We start from the raw sequence: 17,538 nt of genomic DNA on the forward strand, positions 1-17,538 counted from the left end.
GCTCATTTGCAAGGTTAGTAGCTGAGTCTGGAGGCCACAAGATATGATAGAGAATAAGCAGATGGTTCAGAGTAAACAATTTAACATAGCTCTTGTAATTTCTTTGAGAATTTAGTACATATTCTGGTATTAAGAGGTTATATGAAGCTCGTTGAGCTAATAGTGATCAAGTGTGTACTGCTGGAGGGAAGCTAGAGAGATGAAAAAGGCAGCCAAATTTACTGGGAGATAAATAACACACTGCTTCATGTCCTCCAAAATGAGATTTGAGTAGGTGAAAGGTGTCAGAAGACCCTGTGTGAAATGAAATGTGCACGTAACAATGACGCATTCTGAACTGGAATATGTTTGGTCATCTAATCTATAATAATCATAGTTGCTCAAAAGAGGATTGTGACTACCAGCAAGCCCAAATTGCAGACTAGAGTTCTCCTATGTGAAAACCAGGAAAATTCCTTGATCACAGAGTAACAGAATGGTTGAGGTGGGAAAGGACCTCTGGTCCAAACCCGCCTCAAGCAGGGCCACCTAGACCCAGCTGACCTTGATCACATGCAGACAACTTTTGAATATCTCCAAAGAGGAAGACTCCACAACTTCCCTGGGCAACCTGTGCCAGTGCTCGGTCACCTTCACAGTAAAAAAGTGTTTCCTGGTGTTCAGAGAGAATCTCCTGAGCTTCAGTTTGTGCCCATTGCCTCTGGTTCTGTCACTGGGCGCCACCGAAAAGATCCTGACTGCATCATCTTCATGCAGTGGTTATATCTTCATGCCTTCCCTTCATGTATTTTTCTATATTGATAAGATCCCCCTGAGCCTTCTTTTCTCCAGGTTGAATAGTCCCAGCTCTCTCAGCTTTTCCTCATAAGAGAGATACTCCAAAACCTTCATAATCTTTGAGGACTCTCTCCAGTATGTCCGTGTCTCTCTTGTACTGAGAAGCCCAGAGCTGGACATAATACTCCAGGTGTGGCCTCACCAGTGTTGAGGAGAGGGGATGGATCCTCCTACTCAACCTGTTGACAACTGTCCTCCTAATGCAGCCCAGTTTATCATCAGCTGCCTTTGCTGCAAGGGCACACTGATGGCTCATGGTCAACCTAGAGTCCACCAGGACCCCCAGGTCTTTTTCTGCGAAGCTGCTTTCCAGCTGAGTGGCCCCCAGCATGACCTGGTGCCTGGTGCAGGACTCCTCAGGTGCAGGACTTTGGATTTCTCCTTGCTGAACTTCATGATGTGGTACATGCTTTCATTTCACCCAACATTACATTCTTAGAACGTGATCACTCATTGCGGTTGGACATGTATGCATGGAGTGGTTATAGTACATTATTACCTTTTTGCAGTTGTAATTGTAGTGTTCAGGACCTTTGACTTTTAACTGGGTACACACATTTTTCTTTTGCATATCATGATTTAAAAGGTAAAACTTCCTAATTTGGAAGAGAGCAATAAGCTGTAGAGAAAACAATCCAGTTGCTTTTTTTTTTTTTTTCCTTTCCTTTTCTTTATTTCTAGAAATTCAGATGGAGAGTTTCAAAGGCACAAACTAAATCTAGCTACCCAATGATTTCAACTGGTATTTAGGCACTGAAGAACTGCCATTTTTTTCTTGAAAAAAATCTATTCCTCAGTTGTTTTATCTTGAACAGACAGGAGAGATAACAATGAGAGTAAACAAATAATCTTAAATAGAATATTTAATTCTTCCTCTTTAGGCTAAATTCTGTCCACAGGTAATGTGCATGACCTCAAGTGAATCCAGTAAGATTTACAGGTCTGTATTCGGGAACAAAATTTGTTTCTGTATTCAGACAACTATTTTGTTATATGTAAGGTAAGGAAAGGTATGGAAGGCAGAAAAGTTAGAAAATTAATACACTTGTATCTAGCTTCACTTGAATCTGGAGTTCATAGTGTCAAAGAATGGAATTCATTTATTCATTCATTCATTCCTCTGCAGTTAGTAGTAGACTGTATGGGTCAGTACTTAGTGATCTGGATTATCCTGTCCCTTGTCTACTCAGACTCTAAATTACTAAATAATCTGACCTTCTTTCACCCTACTCTTTTCTAGCTAATTTATTTTTATTATGAATTGATTAGAATAAAACAACATACTAATCTGAAAAGCTGACTTCCACCAATTTAGACTAAGACTGAAGGATATATATCCCACATCAAAGTTATAAAATACCTATTTTAAACATTAGTTTTGTTTAATAAAGGGAACTTTTGTTCTTAGAACATGCTATTAATGTTAATCAGACCATGCTGATATTTGTTAATAGTGTTTTTCATAATTTAACTGTTGCACAAGCTGTAAATTTTTCAGAATATGTCTCAGTAATCGCTGTGAATAGAAATGTTTACAGACCATGTGTGACAGTACTGGAAGAGCAGTTCAGATGGTAATATATGATTTATGTAGGAAGGTTGAATGGGCAATGACTAAGCTATCTGTCAAAATTTCACACGCTGACTATTTTTCAACAAAGTACAGACCCATACACATGCAAGGTTACCTATCTCATCTTTCCATGAACATCTTTATGCACAACAGTTTATAAGTTAAAAGCAGATTTTCTAAGCTACCTATAAGACGTGGAATTCATGATTTGTATATTTATTAGATTAAAAAATATTTAAATAATTCAAGGGCTAAAGAGTGGGTGTGGCAGATATCTTAATCAGGTTAATAATCTATATTTCACACCTTTAAGTAACCACACCTACGAGCAATTACCTAATTGACAGATATATGTGAAGTTGCCATTTTAGTGATTCACACAGCATAGCTAAAGAGCCTTTTTTAAAAGCACAAAATTTAACTCTTACCGATTTTCCCCCTGACATTCATGTCTCAGTCCTGAACATAGGACTATACGTGTAGCTGACAACTACTCAAACCCAGAAGTAATTCGATGTTCCTCTACAGCTTGCTATGAGAATCCTCCACAGATTTGGATATGTATGCTCTTTCAGCTTAACTGAAATTGCTGTTAAGTAGGTGCCATCAAATGACATTCTTCAGGCACTGAACAGCATCACATCCCATTCAAATAGGACAAAATATGGTAAACAAAACTGTGCCCTTCTGCAGAGTCAATAAGCTTATTCTTGTTTGCAAAGTGCTAAGTGATAGCATGACTCCATAAATGCTTAAAGATGTCAAAATAGTCATTAGGAAAATGCACTTTTACACACACAAAAACAGAAACATAAATTCATGCTTTTATAATCAGTGTGTGATCCTCCAAGGAGAAATATTGTAAGTTCTGGTGTCCTCGTGCTAAGAGTGAGACCAGAGCTGGGAAAAGGGCTTGAGATCTTCCAAACAGACTCAGATTTAGGCATCAGGTCTCACTAAAAGTTCCTACAACTGAAATTTTAATTGATATAGGGTCTTTTTAAATTCTCTAACCTTGAATTGAGAAATCAGTCTTTAACAATAAAGAAATAAATATTAAAAATGAATGTATACAATGTACTGTTCACAGTGAAGTATTGTACTGATATTTCTTCTCTCCCACACTCTTCCCGTGACCACTGAATAGTCTTCCCTCTCTCTTCTACAGACTCATTCTCTTTCTCCAACACAACTCTTTAAAAACTGTGATTTTTGCTTTTTTCTGCTTCTCCCTTAAGTTCCTAATTTCTTTTTTTTTTTCTTGGTGATTTTTCCCAGGTCTGCTGAGCTCTCCTTACTTTTCCCACCATCTAGCTAGACAGCTGTTACCGATATCACTGAGTGAGTTGTGAAAACAGTTGTTCAGAAGCTGATTTTACCTGCAGTTCCCATTCTCTATGGGACTGGAAGTTCTGATGATCAGGACAGGTGAAATGATGTATGAAACAAACTTCGATGCTTTTAAGAAAACCAATGTGGCACAAACATGTTGTAGAGACAACATGGATAGGTCCAGTTTAAACAGAAATCATCTGAAGAAGGAAGTTGCCAACTACAAGGGGATGAAATGTTAATTACTTGGTAAATCAAGGGCTGGCTATGCGCTCTATGTCAGCTTCATGGTATCGCTGGAGGGACAGGATAAAGGGGAAGTACAGGAGAAACTTTGACCCAACACTGAAAAATGGATGTGAAATGAAGCAGCTGTTTCAGCTGCATTACAGAACAAAAATGCAGAGTACCCATATAAAGTGTATAACCTGACTTTGTTCCTCATTTGTTCTCCTTTCTGCCTCCTCCAGTACACTTCTTGCTCCATCAGGGACCAAGTCCTCACGGCTCTGGACTCCACAAAGTATAGCAGATGAATACTCAAACACAGCTGCCTAAATCCTAATATAATTACACAGACTGCTGATCATCATGAGGTGAGGACAACACTTCCTATCAGAAAGTTATAATAATTAAGACTCAGATCTAGGATACATTTAAATATGTTTAGCTTTAGATGTAGGAACCATTGTGGAGATTTCAGATGGAGTCTGCTGTATAAATACTTTTTGTGAGATACAGCTAAACAGACAAAAATTTTATAAAACATCTCACCGGATTCTTCAAATTCACTGTTGTATGCATTCCAAGTCTCACTTATGCGGAGCAGATTTTCTTCCATGGCTTGAATGTCCATGTAGGGACAGTTGCACTCTGGGAATTTGGGACCACACTGGCACCAGCAGTCATTGTCCTTGCAGATGAACTCCCCCTCTGAATTGCAGGCAATATAGCTCAGAGCTGCCTGGACAAAATGTTCTTGCAGATACTCAGGCAGGATGACTTGAAGACCTGAAGGAAATAGAGTCAGCATTAAGTTATTAAATGCAAAGGAATGCTCGAGCCAAGAAGCTTCCCCAACTTACATAACAAGCAAACGAACAAACAAAAATTATGAAAAAGGAAACTATATGGCTTTTTCTGGTCAATTTGCACATCTGTCTAGCATTTGCACTATGTCATGTGTTTCCTTTCTTAACAATTAATTTCGGATATGTTCCTCAAGTTTCCCTCTCAGCATGGAACATCCATTCCAATAACTAGTAACCGTGTTCCTCAGACAGCATTTCCTGGCGTAATTTCTTTCAAGGGGAATTGTCAAAAACAGAAAGAAAGGATTACATCAACTTCTCCTTGTAAAGAATTGCTGAATGAACAGCCTGAGCAGTAAGGGCTTTGCAGTAGGGAAGCATGCAGCTGAATTATAATCTTGGTACTAGCAGATAATGCAAATTTTGAGAGTCCTGATGAAGGGAAAGCAGCCCTGAAAGGCTGAGTAAAGAGACAGTATGATTAGGAAAAGAGGTGTGAAGGTAAACATTTCAATTCTGTATTGGACTTGTTTTCCGTGTTGCCTTTGACGCAACAAAATATAGCTTGTCTAAATAACTCTGGTTATCTCTTCATGATTCTGTAGAGACAAACTAAGAAGAATGGGGAAAATTGAGTTGGAGGCAATTTTAGAAAAATAAAATTCAGCTGATATTTCATTTCTTATAACATTAGTATTTACTAAGGGACAGTTAATTGGAAGTGATGGGTAGGAGTATAAAACCATGAGAAAGAAAATTAATTCTTAAATGTATGAAAGATTTAGCATGGAGAAAGGGTGCAAAGTCTAGCTCCTATTGTGTTTCAAAAAAATTCCTGCTATGTCACAAATCCCTTTGCAAAGTCTTGTCACACTTTATCCTGTCATGACATGCAGAGGCCTTGCCGCAGCACATCACATTGATGAATCCAAACCACAGAGCAGGTGAAGCAAAAATTCAGAATATTTGCAAATAGAAATTTAGACTTATTCATCTGAAAATTTTGAACATAGTTTACATGATCCCAGTGATGGGAATGAGTATTTCATATAGAAACATTTTCACTAACTAGCTATCAGTCACTCTACCTACAACAGTAATCAACCAATCAAAAAGCCACTGCAAGGTACATTATGAACTTTTATTTATTTTTTGTTATTATTTTCTTTGGAAAAATAAACTCTCTGGAGCCAGTGGAGCTTATTTTTTGCCCAAGTAATTTCTCAGTATGCAGATTGGTTATTTCTGATGTATGTTTCTTTTACATAGGCATGTGGACAATTTCATAGAGATCTATCCCTTACTTTTAGGTACATAAAAATGATTACTGTAACAGTAATTTCATAACCTTTCCGAGTCAAAAGTCATATCACAATTGCTAAAACCAGGTCTGTCCGTGCTTTCTTCTAACTCATGTCAAAATTTGTAAAACACTGTTGTTACCTGAGTAAACTTTTTAATGTACTTCTATACTTGTGAAAAGCCTTGAAATTGTGAAAGGAAAAGAAAGCCCAGAAAAACAAACTTGAGTCTTGTTCAGTTCTTCCATGATAAGTATGAAATAGTTTCTGCAGTTCTGATACTATATTTCTCATAATGACAATCCAATGGCATGCGTCAAACCACTAAGACATGCAAAGGTTATTTTACAAATTTTAACTGACAACCATTGTGCATATGCTGGAGACCATTAAAAATCATAAATTATTTCTAGAAACATATTATTGCATCCCAGTGGAAATGACAAGTTCTTTTTTAAAAAAATACATACTGTCTCTGATACTATTGTATGATTTTACAGCTATTAACCTATTCTGAGGAGAGACAAAGGAAAGAGGAAAAAAAGCACGGGGGTATTTTAAACAGGAAGATAATCTTTCTTATTAGCCAGCAATAACTTCACACTATATGTCCAATTGATTTACGAACCAATATGGAAAAAATTTAAAACTGGAAATAATTGTATAGCTACCTGTAACTGCAAATTAAGAACTGGATTCTTCTGTCATAGTATATACATAGAGGTACACACAAGTATATAAATTATTGAGAATTTAGTCTTTTTTCGTAGTAATAAGTTGCTCATGCTACATTTGTGTGACTGAAAAAGGCAATTAATAATGGCCTAATACCCTAGAGGGTGAATTTTGAAAAATGTTTGTGTACCTAATATGAAGGCAGGGAAATCCATCTACTGGAATTAACGAAAAATGAATTAGAAATTATGTCTTTTTTATTCCTTTTCCTTTTTTTTATTTTCCTTTTTTTCCTCTTTTTCTTTTTCTTTTCCTTTTCCTTTTCTTTTTCTTTTTCCTTTTTCAATATATACAATTACTATTATATTTCTAATGAGTGAGATACCTAGCATTCCAAGTTTTCTTAAAATTCCCAAGAGGAGCTTTTGGACTCTTCATTATTTAGAGTCTTTGAAAATCTTTATGCTGCTCCTCCAGTGGCTCCATCAGTTTCAGTGGGACAGCTGCGTGAGGCAGAAGCTACTGCTCGGTATGTGCAAAGCAGGCCGAGCACACTAAATGTCACTCCCTGCTTGGTGGAATCTATGGGAATTCAGGCTGTTTAAATGGTGCGCAAGTGGTTGCTAAAGAGGGCTGTAAAATGTTAACAGCATTATTCAAATTATTTTCTGATGTGTACAGAAATTGTTTCCATTTCAAAGGTGACATGAGTTACTGACATTTCCTTCACTTTGTCTAGAATGTACTTATTGCACACACAAAAAAAATTAGGAAAATGACCTTTTATGAGGTGGAAGAAAGAAAAACAAATAGTGTGATAAATGTCATCCTGTTCCAAAACAAATTAATGAAATTGCACCTACATACCTTGCAACTGAATCTTATTTTCAGGACTCTGAACCAGAACAGAGCTGACAGAATCTAGGTTGTCATAGTTACTGCAGCCAAGAGGACCAGTCCGCGTTTCTGTTACCTGATGGTAAGGGAATGGAAAAGCATTTGCTGTATTATTCAAAACAGACTGAGGATTTCAGAAGCTCATTTCACAAAGTTTCTCTTTAATTCAGCTGGTGGTACATTTCCAACTTAGTTAAGGTGAAATACCTCAATTTAATTATGAAAAGTATGACTGCAAATGTTTTACCAGTACCACAAACTTCAGGGAGCGCTATTTCTATTGCAGAGAATCCTTACAAATACTTTAGCTAACCAACAGTCTAAAGACAATTTATTTCTTCATAGCTATGGGAATTAGAATGAGTTTAATAAATGTGATTCATAAAAATGAGGACTCTGATTTTCACTGAGGAAACTTGTGCACATGGCAACTCCTTGTTGAAATAATGGAAAAAAACTTGGACTTTTCCTGTGTAGCACAGCAGGATTCATAAGTAAAAACGTTTTATGAGCTGTATTTATAATGGTGGTAGTGGTGGGATATTTGTCATTGGGAACTGCCTAAGATAAGTTTAGACATTAAACTCTAGATATCCTGCCTGTTGTATCACTGAATCCATGACCACAGAAACAAAATACAGCTAAACTTATTGAAACAGAATTGCCACAAGTAGAGCTCTGGCTTAACAGTTGAGGATTGTGTCTGGCAACGAGCAGTTATTTAAATGAGTAAATACATTTCAGTATTTAAGTAAAAAAGACAACAAGTGATTTATATGCTTCATGGAATATTACAGATAATTCTTAAGTGTCAACAAAATAATGATAAATGCTAATTTCATTTTTAAATGTTATGCTAAGCAAAATAAAATAAAATAAAATAAAATAAAATTAAATTAAATTAAATTAAATTAAATTAAAGTTTAATGTAGCTTCTCAGAAGCACTGCAGCTTTGGAAGCAATACTGTGATGCCCAGAGGGCAGGCAGGCAGCTCCACAGCAGATCAGGCAGCACCTCAGGTTTTGTTTTTGTTTTGTTTTGTTTTGTTTTTTACCTGTATAAGGAGTCAAGGAAAAAAACGAAAGCCTTAGGACAGATGAGTATACCATGATCTCACATTTTTTAAATTGAATTGAGTGCTGTTGAAAATTCGTGGTTTTGTAGTTCCTTCTCCTTTTCCCCAAGACCAGGCAGAAAGAAGAAAGCCAAAGAGGAATAAAAGTAATACAAACAGAGCCACAGCAGGAAATCCTGGCCATGCGATATTGTCCCAGTCTCCTTTACTGCCAAAGTACAACCAATTCCTCTATCATACCCCCTCTCAAACTGCTCCCAGCCACCATCCTGGAACTTCTAAGCTCTCCTCTTCTTACCATCTCAGAGGTTGTGGCCAGATTTACCCTTATTTGGTGATCTGCCTCAGTTTTGAATACAATCCCTGTTACTTCAGGTATTGTATTCAGCTCTGGATCTCCTGGAGAATAAGCCTAAATTATAGGTCAAGGAGCTCATTTCCAAAACACATACCTCCATTGAGCAGCAGATTGACATGCAAACAGACAAGTCACAAGAAAGAAGCTTGATATTTTAGCAATCTGTTTTGAAAAGAATATAAAGGTTTGCTAAAATAATCCATGAATGTTCATGTTGCTTAGGACTGCCTGGCTCTCACAGTCTGTGCTACCACCAGCACGTGTGGGTGGCTGCAGCTGGATCATGTTATTCTTGAAGCCACCGAGATTTCACATTTTCCAAGATCTCTTGCACTTTTGCAAAGTAAATACAAAATCTTAGGCTATTCCAAGGTCTTGGCATCTTTCCGTCACTTTGAACTAGTGTTCCTGAGAGTGGAGAAAGAGACCCTTTGCAATGCCAGCAGCCCGTGGAGAGGACACACAGAACTGGCTTCAGCCAAACCTGTTAGCAGAGTGCCAGCTGCACGAGGAAATGAGATGGAGTCAGGATGTCTCCTCCCTGTACATATTTAGCAGTCTTTAATATTTATGCCAGGGCCAGATTTGCCATGTTTTTTGCTTAATCATCCTGAATCAGCACAAAGACTCTTGCACGGGCATCAGATTTGGCTTGGACATGGCTAGAATGACAATTTTGATTTACCTGTGATCCTTCAGTCCTCTTCCTCTCCCAACAAGTGGTCTAAAATTTCATTCTAAAATTTCATTTTTGTGTAGTACCCCCAGCCCATATACAGAATCCTGATCTGTTTATACAACAACAGAACCAGTCCTCTACATTAAATAAGTAAATCGCCAGAAATAATAAATAAATCGCCAGAAGGCAATAAAAGAGGGGTGAATGTTATGAATTTTATCCTAGTTCTGAAAGATTATGCTCAGCATTTATCTATGTAATTCTTTGTTTAAAGATCCATCTATTTTAGTGTTGTTTTCTTTTATATATTATCATTATCCTTTTCAACCATTTGTCTATAAGGCAGTGCAGCTTTATAGAGTTATATGAAACGTATAACCTATAAAGCCAATTTTACAATTCCTATCCATTCTTATTCTTATGCCTCCTGAAATGACCAAATAAGTAAGGTTAGTAAGTAACTTTATAATTATTGTGTCCCTTTTTGTTCATGCATCTTCATTTGGATTATGCAAGACGTAGGTGGAGACTTCCACCATTTTGATTATGGGAGAGAGAGAGCTTGGTGTGTTTAGGTGTGTCAAGAGGCAGAATGGGGAAAAATCATCATTAAACGGCTTTTTTGACTTTTAGAGACTGGTTATATAAATCCACTCATTCAAAAGAAAACTGTATATATATATGAAAAAGCCTGAGCGCGGTTAGATTTTAAGATGACTTACAGACATTCATGACTATTATAGGTAAGCAATAAAATATTGTTCTAATAATAGCAACAATAAATAATACTCCATAAATAGAGCAATAAATAGGACCTTTTTCAAACATTATGTTTTCACTCAAATCTATATATTTGTATTATTCATTCTTTTACTTTTCCAAGTACCCTTGCCTTCCTCTGTCAACTCCTTTGCTCTGGCACTCTTAGCTTCCACATAGAAAACACATTGCCAGAAGAAAATCAAAATGTACAGTCCCGATATGCAACAAAGAAAGACTAAAGCAGATGAAAATCATCCAAACTCCAACTTCCCAAGGATGACACTTCTAGTCAGAGGTCAAAGTGATGTAGTTACATATGCTTTTTATACTCTGTACAAATCCTACTCAACAAAGATTGTAAATCAGAAGAAAACTTTGAGTAGTTGATAAATGAAAGCCTCCAATTTCTGTCAAGTTTTCTGATCAAATGCAAAGATTTAATTTTGGGGTAACTCATTTTGATAACAAAGAAGATTACAGAGGGAAGAAATAAGGTCCGAATGTATTAATTCTGGTTTGATCCAAGTGTTACTGAAATCGCTGATGATTTTACATTTTTTTGTTTCAGGAACAATAGAAACAAAATGGGAAGGGCAATGGCGCTTTAATTATCTTTCAAGCAGACAAGTGTGACTGTCTTTAATCCCAAGATCACAGCTGAAAAGTATTTTTTGTCTGAAAGTATACAATAAAAGAAAAACCAAAAAGAGGAGAGGGAAAGGTAAAGTGTAAATGCAGAGTATGCTAAGATGCTAGCGTAGTCCAGAGGTGATTGCGCATCTACGAAGAGCATCATAACCACGTGCTTGTTTTGTAAGAGCTAGACCTGCAGTCCATAAAGAACGCGAACTCACAGAGCAAAATACCGCAGAACAAAGTTATTTAATAACCAAAACTCCCTATGAACCAGTAACAAAATATGTGTGAAACCATCTGACATGAACCAGGCAGGCTATTCTCAAGTGCCTTGTTTTCAAAGATTATCACAGAACAGGTTTCCCTGGGCAGCAGGGTTTTCAGTTCCCAGAAATAAACTATAACATTTGGCATTAATGAGACAAATGCCTACAGTTTTCAGCCAGTTAAATCTCATAACCATGGTGATAACGACCCGATTATAAGTGCACTGAGAACATACCTCCTAGCACTTAAGCAGGGCTGAATTCTTGTGATATCAGTGGGTAGTATTTCCCTGGGAAACAGTGTGCTTTTTTCGTCCGTGATAATTAAGCCCACAGAAGGCTTTCCTAATAAAAGGGAAATATATTTCTGCAGAGATTTTGTTCCTGGTGCATCCTTTTAAATGCACGTAGCTAATATTCCTAACTATATGCCCGTGCAGAGGTGGTGTGCCGTCTTGCATAAAGGACTATCCTCTTCAGTAAGACTCTTTAAAAATGTATTTGACTTCTGAGGAAGATAACTAAGCCAACACAAAGGAGAATGAGACAATGCTAGTCACTTCAAAATAGGCAGCTGCATTCATACTCGTATAAACCTCTTTAATATTTTAAATATTAAAATAAAGATTTAGAGCAAACTCATCATATATACATGACTACTCAGGAAGAAGGTCTCTTCTGAACGACTGGTGCAGACAGAAGAAAGGGCAAGAGCGTGGAGTGGGGAGAAACCTGAAGTCTTTAGGATTCTCCTGTATGACTCTCCTATCAACCTCACCTTCAGGACTTGTCTTACAGCCCATGTTCCCACACATTGTCATCCCTGCACATTCTGCAGTCAATGTTCATTTCACCTAAAAAAAAAGTTGATCAGATGAATAGGAACTAAATGTACTTTCTATTTAGAAGTGGATCTCCTGCCAACTTACTTTTTTTTTCCCCCAGGCTTGACAGTTTTTCACAAAAGCACCTTTCTTTCAGCACTTTCCTTTACCACACAATAGTTGCTGCTCTGCTGCCCTACCTGTGTCATTGAGCATATTAAAAGAATCCCACTAATTAGTGTGTAATTAAAATAAATCAAATCTTCTGCATGTTTCAAGCACTGACACTTACCATGCTACCAGCTAGATGAACATTTCTGAAGGAGGTACAGACAAACCAACGGCACCCACAATGTCAGGAGCTGGATTAATGTTTTCAATATTATTATTTTTTTTAAATTGCCAGCATTCTAAACCTCTAATACCTCATAGGCACGTAATATTTTCAGCACATTTTCTAGCAACTGTATTGATAGCATAAGACTGACTTTTTAATTTGAAGAGCCCACTAACTCAGGAGACCTGGAATCGTTCCCACCATATTTTTCTGTCTTCTGCTGTTGTAAAATGGAACAGGAACAGTAAACTTGATCTTTCTGCAAATGAAATAAATTGCAAAATTTCCATTAACTTCATTAGAAGTGGAGTAATGACTTCTTTGAAGTTTTTGGGCAAGGAGATGACTTTCAATTTCACTGACTGCAGCAACAAAGCTTCCCCAGAGATCAGTGTAATCCCTCCATTCCCCCTCCTTTGTTTCTACACTCTCAGGAATTTGCTGTGAACTAAATGACTACATTACAACAACAATGAAATTGAAATATATTATCCCCACATAAACCATTAAATACCTCGGAAATTAGAATATTCTAGGAATCAAAAATGAACTCAGACAATTTGAATTCTGCTCTATTGTTACATTTGTTACAAATACAATTTTTTTTCAGGCTGTTTACGTTCATCTGATAGGGAGCAATCACCTGTCCGTTCAAGTCTGTTCCCCACTATCTCAGAGAGCAATTTATTATCTGTAAATTCCAGGAGAAGCCACAAATACATTGAAACAAGTCTTTGATTCTATGCTGTGCCACAGGAAAATTAGAGAAGAAACCAATACTGTCAGGAATGCCTCAGATCTGGACTAGCAGGAAACATATATAGGTTGAACTAACTTCTAAAGATACTTGAGATAGGGGTCAGGTAGGGAGGAGGAAATGATTACTCCTTACGCTGTTCTCTAACGCCAGCTCTGCAGACTGTGCAACACTCCTGAGGCTGTGGAAGCTGAAAGTCAGGATTTATCCCAGCTGAAATCACTGGCAGCATTGACAGTTCTGGCATTGGAGCCACAATTTTCCCTTTTCAAGGATGTTTTAAATCCACTGCATGTCAGATGCCGTGTTCCTGTGCAACCTTATGTAAAGCAACAGGGAAGTTTGCAGGAAATGAGGCTGCTGGAAAAGCAGTCAGGGCAGCGGTACCAGAGCCTTTATCTCCTGCGCTTTCAGAAATCAAGGGTGCATCAGCCTCATACAGAGCATAAGGACAGACTTTCTCTCAGAAATAGCAAGTTATGTCCTTTAATTAATCTTGAAGAATAGATGAGAGCGAAGTTCTTATATGGAGAAGTAATAGACTTAGCAAAAAACATAATAAAAGCTGAGGTTTTTGTTTCAATTTACATTTAGATACTTCTGCTTGCCCACATCTTACTTAAATGAATACTAATGCTATTTTTTCACAACTTTTATTGCCTAAAGAGACAGATGAGCAACAAACAATAAATGAAATCTATATATTTTGTTTAAAAGATAAAATTAGAAACAAAGAAAACAGCACAGATACAAATTAAAATAATACTTCATGTTCATAAAAATCTCAAGGTATCTGCAGAAAGCAGAAGCAGAGAAGCCTGCTGAAGTAAAGCCCAACTCCTGACCCTCCATCCTTTTCCAAACGTGACTCCATTACTATATAAAGGACAAAAAGCTCCAAGGAAATCTTGGGGTACATACTGTAAAGGGAGACCATCTACCTACATTTAGCCCAAGTGCAAAATCCCACGCAAGGACTTCCCAGGAGTATCAGGAATAGGATTTACATCTTCATGGCTCAGTTCCAATATGCAATGCTGAGGCTACTGGGATTTTTCACTGTGTCCCCATTAGTTTCAAGAAGATGGCATGATTTGGCTATTTATAAGACTCACAGATATTATTAGTCATAATAATACTGCAGTTGAATGGCAAATCATTTTCTTAGGTTGGGAAAGTATGAATTAAAAAATATAATCCTCCCTGAATCACAATAAAAAGTTAAAATGCTCTTTTTCTTTGTGAAATGACAGGAACAAGAAAGTCTAGGTGAATATAAAAATTATCTTTGGATAATTTGGAAACATTTTACCTTTGATGTGGTCAGTTTTAAAAATTATATATATATTTTAAAAGAAAAAATAAGAATAACTTGTGCTAAAGAAAAAAGTAAATGTTAAAGGTTAACATTAGGACATAAAAATAACATTAAAATGATTTAAAGTCTTTAAGCTCAAAAATCAAAGTGATAAGGGCAGGTTAATTAAGAACCAGATTTTCCATGGAGATCCTACCTATGATCATATATTTCTGTGCAATTCTAAAACTTAGTTGCAATATTCCTTTCAGTAGTATCTCTAAAACTGTACTAATTTAAGCTATTTCCTCCCCTGCAGTGCATGTAAACTCCTGGTTTATTTTTGCTGTCCATAGCACTACAGTCCCTAACACTCTGCTCCTCACTTACCATGACATCTGCAGCAGGACATTTTGCATGTCCACTTTATTTTACCGTAGTCCAGTCAAACTGCCCCTTATGGGGTTGTCATTCTAACCTCTCAAAAGAAATCACATTACTGTCCATAATGTGCATGTCTGCTGGCTTGCTGTCTGCCTAGGTCACATATATGTTTTTAGGGATTTATTTTTAGGTTGCATCCTCATTACTTCCCACCCGTTTATTCCCTCTGGTAAATGATTGCAACACATTTGCCCTTTCTGTCTCATTGGTACTGCCAAATCTCAATTTATAGTTTTGCAAAACTCTCTTTTTTTATGTTACTGGTTTTTACATGTTTTTTCTGCAGATTTGAAGGCCTGTCTACAGAGTTAAGAATTACAACTGATCTATAATTTTATCATCAAATCCCTATCAGACGTTCAAACTAAAGGGAAACACTTGGCTAAATTTGTTTCAGAAAAGAAAAGCAACTTTATACTGAAGCTTTAAATTTAATTTGATGTGAATGCTTCCTCAGTGTAAGATGATTAGTTTAGGTATTTTGCTCTATAACTTTAATTATGCTGTTCCAATACTATTGTGTAGTTTAATCTGTGCCGAAAGCAAATCTTCACCTTTAAATCCCACAAACTTATGAAAAGACATGGAAAAAACACCTGAGACTGGAATCTGATTCCAAATATTGCTGCACTAAATAAGTATATCATGCTTAGTGCATGGCTATAGATGATATGATTCTTACTCAAAGCAGGCAAATAAGCTTGGCAAACCTGTTCACTGCATAAATTGTAAAAGACTTAGGATTCAGAAATCAAATCTCTGGCAGTTATCTTTTAAACTAAATGTATATGTTGCTTGTTAAATATTATTTTATAGGGAAAAGCATCTTCAAATATTTATCTGCAATTGCACTTGAAGCTCCAGTCAAGGACCAACACCAAATTAGCTAAAGAATACTAAACCACAGAGGACTTAGTGTTGAATCTGTTCTGAAGCATACATGTTTGCTGATGTTTTCTAAATCATTTAAGTGAATTAAAGGAGCAATGCTCATAATCAAAGCTAATGTAAGCACTCAGGAACTCATTGCGTGACCCGAGAGTGCTGGGTGCTTACTTTGATAAATGAGCCACGGCTTCTGTATCATCCAAGCAGTTCTGAGGACCTGACCTGTGAGATTCTCACAAGATGTGGGAAATCTTAGCAGTATTTTGGCTCACTGTCATCCAGACTATGAATTCACTGTAGTGCTGACAGTTAAGGAAACATTTCAGGGCTTGTCTGCAACAGTTTAAACCCCAGTGGTCAGAAAAGAATAAAATTGGTCCTCATTTACCATGCTTAATCTTCATATGGAAAATACTCATAGCAAAAAAAGTCTCCCAGGTGTCCTTATTTCTACTCCAGCTGCTAGTCTGGAATGCAGAACCATCAACAGTTGCAAGCTTGTTTCAGACAGAAGTAGTTCACGAAGCAGCCAGTAAGAATGCCTGGGAAAGGAGGCAGTTTCTTTGGGATATTCACTTTCTATTTTAGGTCAACTCGCAAGTCCAAGGTAAATACACCAAACCTTAGGGTATATTTGATTAAGATACAAATATACACACAGTTTTACCTAGAACTCTCTACTATGACCAAAACAATTATTTTAATAATTAATTATATGCATATAATTAAAAATTACTTTTCAGATAACAATTTTTACAGAAAACTTGCTACTGTGATAATGAGAACTATTCCAGATAAAAAAAGAAAAATGATTGGGAAAGGCAAGGCTAGAAGAAAGAAACAAATTTGCAAGCAAAGAACCATATGAAAGAAAAATCTTTGGTTAAAAATAAACCATAAGCTCCTAATACTTTTACTAAAATAGAATAAATTCCCCTTTTTATTCCCTTTGAGACCAATTGTATTCCAGATAATCCCATTGCCTGTCTACTATAGATCAGAAAGGAGGACTGAATCCAGGTTTCTCAATTCAGTCAAAATTTATTGGAAATGAGAGCTTGTAGTTGTGGTCTGTATACAGTCTGACCTTTCAGATTTGATCTGTCAAAATACACGGAAAAAAGATCATTTCTTTTACACCTAAGCCCTGTCAAATATGCACAAATCAAGTGGAGAACCCTGTAGCATAAGGAATGAGATAGGTTTGATTATACCCACACTTAAATATAGAAACTTTTTATGTCAAACACTCAAAAGTCTGAAGATTGTAGAAAATGCCTTTAGTGAGTGAGAACTGGGAATGTGTAGGTACCAAACTATATTTTCATTATATCCGTTAAAGTTTTAATGAACACACAAAAAGTGATAGAGAAGAAAAGAAAGAGTATCTCTCTGCCCAGAATTGCTCATCACATCAGGAAGTGGAAACTTTAAATCAGAGTTCAAGGTTTTACTCAGAAGAACAAAAGTAAAACTGGAGTCATAAGTTTGCTGAGCTTGATTAAATAATCAAAATACACATAACTGCAAGCATATCAAATGGTACTCAAGTATTTCTGTAAATTGA

At 36.6% G+C, this 17,538-nt stretch overlaps 1 protein-coding gene across 2 annotated transcripts in view; it reads right to left on the reverse strand.

The window, feature by feature from the left end:
- The window catches only part of BRINP3 (BMP/retinoic acid inducible neural specific 3), a 223,917-nt gene that overhangs the window by 61,517 nt on the left and 144,862 nt on the right, over positions 1 to 17,538 (reverse strand). For both annotated transcript variants that reach the window (XM_075760566.1, XM_075760567.1), the window contains exons 5-6: positions 7,617 to 7,722; positions 4,517 to 4,753 (exon numbers count right to left, since the gene is read on the reverse strand). In XM_075760566.1, coding sequence (XP_075616681.1) covers positions 4,517 to 4,753; positions 7,617 to 7,722 — 343 coding nt within the window. The remainder of the gene's footprint in view (positions 1 to 4,516; positions 4,754 to 7,616; positions 7,723 to 17,538) is intronic.

The sequence above is a fragment of the Balearica regulorum genome, chromosome 8 (genome assembly GCF_011004875.1).
Source record: "Balearica regulorum gibbericeps isolate bBalReg1 chromosome 8, bBalReg1.pri, whole genome shotgun sequence".
Lineage (NCBI taxonomy): Eukaryota > Metazoa > Chordata > Aves > Gruiformes > Gruidae > Balearica > Balearica regulorum.